General features: G+C 45.0%; 1 protein-coding gene across 1 annotated transcript in view; it reads left to right on the top strand.

Annotated features, from left to right (window-relative positions):
* The window catches only part of INA (internexin neuronal intermediate filament protein, alpha), a 28910-nt gene that overhangs the window by 661 nt on the left and 20818 nt on the right, over positions 1-7431 (top strand). The window contains exon 2 of the mRNA XM_011957424.1: positions 3-437. Within this exon, the coding sequence (XP_011812814.1) occupies positions 3-437 (435 nt within the window). The remainder of the gene's footprint in view (positions 1-2; positions 438-7431) is intronic.

Here is a 7431-nt window from a genome sequence, read left to right as displayed (position 1 = left end):
GCCTGGACCTGGAAAAGAAGGTGGAGTCGCTGCTGGACGAGCTGGCCTTCGTGCGCCAGGTGCACGACGAGGAGGTAGCTGAGCTGCTGGCCACGCTTCAGGCGTCGTCGCAGGCCGCGGCCGAGGTGGACGTGGCTGTGGCTAAACCAGATCTGACCTCGGCGCTGAGGGAGATCCGCGCCCAGTATGAGTCCCTGGCCGCTAAGAACCTGCAGTCCGGGGAAGAATGGTACAAGTCCAAGTTCGCCAACCTGAACGAGCAGGCGGCGGGCAGCACCGAGGCCATCCGGGCCAGCCGCGAGGAGATCCACGAGTACCGGCGCCAGCTGCAGGCGCGCACCATCGAGATCGAGGGCCTGCGCGGGGCCAACGAGTCCTTGGAGAGGCAGATCCTGGAGCTGGAGGAACGGCACAGTGCGGAGGTGGCTGGCTACCAGGTAAGGGCCGGGGCTGGGCTTGGGGAGGGGCGCCCTGCCCTCTCCCGCGCGTACCTGCTTCCTCTGGTAAAACTGGGCCCCAGGACTTAGGGGGAGGGCAAAAGAGAGGAGAGAAGAGCCCCGGCTGGAGGCACTGGTAAACAAAAAGCCCTGGAGTCTTTACTGTTAATTTTAGGGAATGCCCCTCATTTATGTCCCTGCCCCAGCCCTTCGAACAAATAAACCCTTAAATTTCTTTGAGGTTCGAAAACCAAACTCTGCCTGTCTGTCAGCAAGCGGGCCTACACACACTGGCGACCCGGAGAACAGTGCCCCACCCAAAGTAGGACTGAGCCCAACGGGGCAGGTTACGTGGGCGGGGCTGTCTCGGCTATCTGGCTTGTTTGGTTGACTTTGAAAGGCTTTCTGTGCGCCCTAGAAGATATTTATGGAGTATGGTCTACTTCAGGGTTGAAGGAAGAATGCGATACTGAACTGGGAAGAGTCCTATCCCATTTTCTTGACTTTTGCCCTCCAAAAAGTAGAGATTGGGAGCCAACAAGCTGAGCGATGCTTGAGCTAGTGGTATCCAACCTGCTCTACCCTCTTCCCCCAACACACACACGATTCCCTTGTCCACCAGCTGACATTTCCTCCTAAAGAAAGCGTTCGCCTATTGGCAAAATATGAAAGGTCGGGGCGCTGTCCACGGTGCTGATCTCGAGTTCTTCCCATCTCGTGTCCCAGTTATGAATCTCTAGACAATTAACTGCTTTGATTTTTTTTTCCTGCAACACCAACACATCAGTCTTGGCTACCTGCAATCAAAGGTCACCTCATAGACAACATCAGTTTTGGCTTTCATGGATGGCTTAGCACACTAAACAAAAACCATTTAATTTGCTCAGCAGCTATGAGGTCCCACTTCAAAATTCCTATTTTGTTAATATTTTTTTCATCGTAAGTGTATGTGATAAGTCACAGAGATGGTTTTTCTTTGTTCTAGTGTATGTATTTTTTTCCATCTTTCTCTGTCCTCTAAGCTTCTGTGAAGGTATTGATTGGCTATCTCTTCCCAACAAAGGCCACTGCATCTTCAGTTTTACTATATAAGACATTCTGGGATTATGACCGCAAAGGGCACAGAGGCAGGAGACAGGGTAAATGGAAGGTGTAGAAAAGAATTGAAATAGTGTGGTTCAGTTTCAAGCTACAATAAAAGCTCCTTTGAATGACAATAATTCAGAAACTTGCAATAATTCTAGCTGGGATTAAAGTTTACATTTGGTGAAATTAATAGGGCTTGGAACACAGGTAAAATAGAACCAAGAAAGGAATGAAATCTCAAAAGTAACATTTTAATCAGAAGCTAAAGAATTCTTATTGATGTGCAGGTATTTGCTGTTTGTTACAAATAACTTCCTTTGATGAAGGAAAAAAGCCTGCTTGAACTGTTTAGGTTAGTTTGGCATTGCATTATCATTCAAATAAGTACTTCCATCTCTGCTTCAAAATCCATAACTTGAACTTTTCATTATGTACCATAACCCCTGGATGGCCTGAATTAATCACATTTGGCTAATTGAGACTTCATTTTTCTTCTAGAAGCCTCCAAGGACGAGCTAGGTGGTCTTCTGGAGGGCTAGCCCAGTATTTCTACAAAAAAAGGATAACTTACTCAGAGCTGCCAGCTGAATTAGGCTTTTCCATGTTCTCTGTTTGCTTTTTATAGCCCATACATTCTAAGAGGTAGTGACAGTTTTGCCTGGCTTGTTTGCTGTAAAAGGCTTTCATCATTAGACAATGATGGTAGGGTCATCCAGACATGGTCTACAGGAAACAAACAAAAACAACAGAGAAACTGCAGTATCTGCAGTTCTGCGGTGCTGCCCCCATCAGCTTGAGCCTTTAGAGCCACAGAGGACCTGCTGATGGGAGTGGAAGAGAAGGTCAGACAACAGAGAGCTGGTTCCCTAATCCTTGGGACCTAAGGCTAAGGTGGGGCTCAAGCCTTACCTGCAGATCCTAAAGGCCTGATGCCACAAGGGTGTCTCTGACTGTTCTAACAATCTTAGCAGTGCTGACCAAGGTGAAAAGCTTCCCTTTCTACAGTGAGAGTTAGCCATTGTTTTCTTGCCCTCTCATCTCATCCCCACCTTTCACTGCAGTAATGGGAGGCTGCTTTTCTTCTGCTACAGAGATTAATGGTAGGGCCATTTTTCTTTTCAAACTTGACACCCTCTATGAAACACAGGAAGGCCCCATTAAAGTCACATCTTCTCTGCCTCAGAGAGCTGATAGTCTATTTGAGGAAAAAAACCTTCTTACACTTTTGAAAGGGTAAAAAATGATTCAAGGTGACACAGTAAGTACACAATAGTGTATGAGAGAGTCTGAATCAGGCAACAGAAGAGATCAGGAAGAGTTCAGGCTATTGTCTTCAAAAGCCAAATGCAACTCCCCTCTGCATAAAAAGCTGATGGGGTTTCCATTTCTGACATAGGGCAATTCTGGTGCCTACATAGCCACTTCGGCACCTTTAGAGTTCCAGTTCTGTTAAAGATGTCAAAAGACATTCTTGGCGGGTACTCGGGGTCTCAGACCTCCACTGTGGTCAGTCTTGGAAAGTTGAAGTTTTCCTTGAAAGACCTTGCTGAATGATCAAGATCACTGCAGGTTAATGCTCTCCAGGGAGACAAGCCAAGTCTGCTCTTTTCTCTCCATTATGAGATTGGAGTACAGCCTAATTAAATAGCAGGAAGGGGCTGGCCCCTTGGAGATTGGAGGTGACAGTGGCTGCATATAAATCCATAGCTTGATAGATCCATTTCTAAAATTAGCTACCTTTGATCTTTTTAAGCTCTTCCACCTGGTTTTTGTTTCATTTTGTTTTGTTTGCCCCTCCCTATCTTACTGCATTACTGTCACCTGGGCTACCATGATAGCATCTTTATAGAAATAAATTTAAACTAGTGGATCCTAAACCCAGTGACACTCTAAGGTCAGTTGGGGGCTTAAAAAAAATTATCAGGCCCACTCCCAAAGATACGGATTCAGCAGTTCACAGGTAGGGCCCAGGAATATGCATTTTTCAATAAAAGTGCTGCATCCTGTTGGTCCTCAGACTGATTTTGGAGTACACTGATCTAAACCACTTCTTCCAGTAAAGTAGTTTACAGAGATACGTATAAGGCAGGATTTTCGAGTGTGGTGGAGGAAAGAAAAAGATGGGGACAAAGGAAAGATAGGCGTGAGAATAAAGCACGCATGGTGAACCACAAATAAAAATCCTCTGTCCCCACTAAAGTTGATTATGCAGAGCAGTAATTCTAAATAGCCTCTTTCAGTCAAATGTGGGGCACTCACTAGTGCCCCCCGACCCAGGGCCCCCAAACGTGCTGAAATCCACAGCTCTGTCGTTCTTCTTCACCACTGCAGATGTTAGTGTGGCCAGTCATTTCTCTTACTCCACCCGGCATCCTTCCAACCATGGACATGATGCTCAGCGTTTGTCTTAGCTCCTCCAGGAGAGACCCTAGCTGGAGCTGGGCGTGCCGCTCTCGCGTTCCCTCAGGCTAAGCCGGCAGCAGCTGCGTGGTTGGGGGAGGGGACAGACTGCAGCGCTCTGCTCGGATCTCGAGCTGGAGGCCATCTTTGGCAGGGCTTCTGAAGGGCAACGCAAGACTCAGCCTGATGTGGGGAGGAGAGCGCAAACAAAGAGACCAGACATTGAAGAGCCATCAGTGGTCAGCACACAGCACAGTTCCTTCTGAAAGGAGCAAAGTTGTGCTTTTCTCTACAGTGATCTGTAAAATAGATCTATGAAATCTGCAACATAGAAGTTAAAGGAAATCTCATCTGTCTAGAGCTCAGCTCCCCAACCACCTCTTATTCAGAAAACACAGCTGTGAAACAACAATCATGTTTTAAGCAAGGACCTAATTAACCTGCTGATGAGACATATCATCTATCTCTAAGCCACACATTAGGAACTTGGCACCTATACTGCCTCCAGCCTGTTCATTCTTAGCATGATTTCAAAATGCTTTTTTATTTGGTTTCAAGACTGCAGCAAGATGGAGAATGGGGACCACTGCAGTCAGGCATTGTTAAGAATGAGCAACAGCAGATCTGTTCATCTTTCAGAACAAAGAAAATCAATGAGTATCCACACTATTTCAAACACTGCACTTTGGGGCCATTTAGGTTGACCTAAAAGATGTCACCGAATTATTTTTAAAATTGATTATTATCATGACCCTTAATTACTGTGGAAGGTGGCATTATGTTTAATGTCCTGATTGTGAGTGGTATAAGCCACTTTAGAAAGGCTTTTTATTCAAAATTGTTATTTAAAAAAAATCTGGTGCTTTAAGGTATATGCCTTCAACTATCCAATATTAAAGTGTTGTTATACATTACTTTACTTTTCTTTGTTATCTAAGGGGTTGGTAATAGTAAGGGCTTGTGATTAATTTGTCCATATCATCAAAAGGATAGAGGGCCACGTGGTATGATATTATCAAGAATAAAAATCACTAACATTTACTGAGTTCTTCCTGTGTGCCATGCTGTTCTAATGCCTACTAATTTAACAGATAATGGACTCATCATATATTAATGTATATGTGAGATATATTAAAGTGAAATCCTAATTTGAGGATCTTAGAACACCTTAGAAAAAGAATAAACATTATAACTTTCTGTATGCAGAAGTAGAAGATTGGAAGGAACTAAAATGTAGAAAACAGGCTGATGTCCTGTTAATGGGTGTTAGTGGCAGAGCAAAAACTGCAACCCAAAGTTCCTGATGAAATCCTCCTCTTATCTTCATATAGCATTCCTCCTCCTTCTTTGCATAATCATATTTTCTTCTTTCTCCTTTTTCCCTCACCCTAGACTCTTTTCCCTCTTACCACAGTAATATTGATTCTCTTGTCCCTAATATGTCAGTAGCAGAATTGATTGTAACCTCAAATAGGAACTATCAGGTAAAATTTCTTGGTAAAAATCTCTTTAAGACCTCATGATCTCTTAACACACTTTGAAATATATGCATCACGGTCCAGTATAATGTGTATTTTTCCTACTGGCTGTCATTCCTTGCTCTGTACCCATCAGACAATTGATCTCTTCTTTGCAGTATTCCTGTCAATATTTATAGAACAGGTAGGTGGCAGGAATTTTAATTCTGCAAATTCTCTTGATTTGGAAGTTTGCACCCCCTGATGTCTTAGCCCTACCTTTCACCATTGCTTTATCATTCTCACACAAGGGGAGTTTCAAGGGCCTGTCAACACTTACTTTCTTGAGATTTCTGATATGTTTATCTGCATCACTGTTTCTTTTTTTTTTTTTGAGATGGAGTTTTGCTCTTGTTGCCCAGGCTGGAGTGCAATGGCATGATCTTGACTCACTGCAACCTCTGCCTCCCGGGTTCAAGTGATTCTCCTGCCTCAGCCTCCCGAGTAGCTGGGATTACAGGCACGTGCCACCACGCCCAACTAATTTTTGTATTTTTAGTAGAGACGGGGTTTCACCATGTTGGCCAGGATAGTCTCAATCTCTTGACCTCACGATCTGCCCGCCTCGGCCTCCTAAAGGGCTGGAATTACAGACGTGAGCCACCGCGTCTGATCCTGCATCACTGTTTCTTAAAAATAACCCCCAATCATTGTGTCCTTTTTTTTTTTTTTGAGACAGTGTCTTGCTCTATCACCCAGACTGGAGCACAGTGGCACTATCATGGCTCACTGCAACCTCCACCTACTGGGCTCAAGCAATTCTCCCAGCTCAGCCTCAAGTGATTCGCCTGCCTCAGCCACCCAAAGTGCTGGGATTACAGGCATGAGCCACCACGACATGCCCTAGAGACGTTTTCTTGTTATCGCAAATGGGAGAGGGAAGTATGTGCTTCTGGCATCCAGCCAGGGATGCTACTAAATATCCTGCATTTCACAATAACAAATAATTAGCCAGCCCAAAACATCAATACTGCCAAAGTTGTAAAACTGTTTTAGAGGAAAGCAACAGAAAATAAACTAGTATAAACTAATAAATTGCTGGGGCCAGACGCTGTGGCTCAAACCTGTAATCCCAGCACTTTGGGAGGCTGAGGCGGGTGGATCACAAGGATAGGGATTCAAGTCTGGCCAGCATGGTGACACCCCATCTCTACTAAAAATACAAAAATTAGCCAGGCGTGGTGGTGTGCACCTATAATCCCAGCTACTCAGGAGGCTGAGGCAGGAGAATTGTTTGAACCCAGGAGGCGGAGGTTGCAGCGAGCTGAGATTGCACCACTGCACTCCAGCCTGGGTAACAGAGCAAGACTCCATCTCGAAAAAAAAAAAAAAGAGGAAGATAATTTCCTATAATGGTAAGAGCTAAGAGCAGGGTGGCTGCATTCAACTGAGTGCTTTTTTTCTAATTTGTTCTCCCATTGGGGGTATCTTTTTCTAATTTGCACAAGGTTCCTGCATGGGCCAGCAGCTGCTCTGGCTTAAAGTACAATAAAGTGCTGGATTGGTCGAGGGTGAATACTTAAATTGGATGCAAAGGAAGACCTGTCTGAGGAGAGGACATTTTATTTATTTATTTATTTATTTTGAGATGGAGTTTCACTCTTGTTGTCTAGGCTGGATCTCAGCTCACTGCAACCTCCACCTCCCGTATTCAAGTGATTCTCCTGCCTCAGCCTCCCTAGTAGCTAGGATTATAGACATGCGCCACCACGCCCGGCTAATTTTTGTATTTTTAATAGAGATGGGGTTTCTCCATGTTGGTCTAGCTGGTCTCGAACTCTTGACCCCAGGTGATCTTCCCACCTCAGCCTCCCAAAGTGCTGAGATTACAGGCATGAGCCATCGTGCCCGGCAGGAGAGGACGTTTGAACTGAATCTTTTTTTTTTTTTGAGACAAAGTTTCACTCTTGTTGCCCAAGCTGGAGTGCAGTGGCACGATCTTGGCTCACTGCAACCTCTGCCTCCCGGATTCAAGCAATTCTCCTGCCTCA

This window comes from Colobus angolensis, unplaced genomic scaffold (assembly GCF_000951035.1).
Source record: "Colobus angolensis palliatus isolate OR3802 unplaced genomic scaffold, Cang.pa_1.0 Scaffold44, whole genome shotgun sequence".
Taxonomy (NCBI): Eukaryota; Metazoa; Chordata; class Mammalia; order Primates; family Cercopithecidae; genus Colobus; species Colobus angolensis.
Note: the sequence above shows the minus strand (reverse complement) of the source record. Positions and strands in the feature narration are given on the sequence as shown.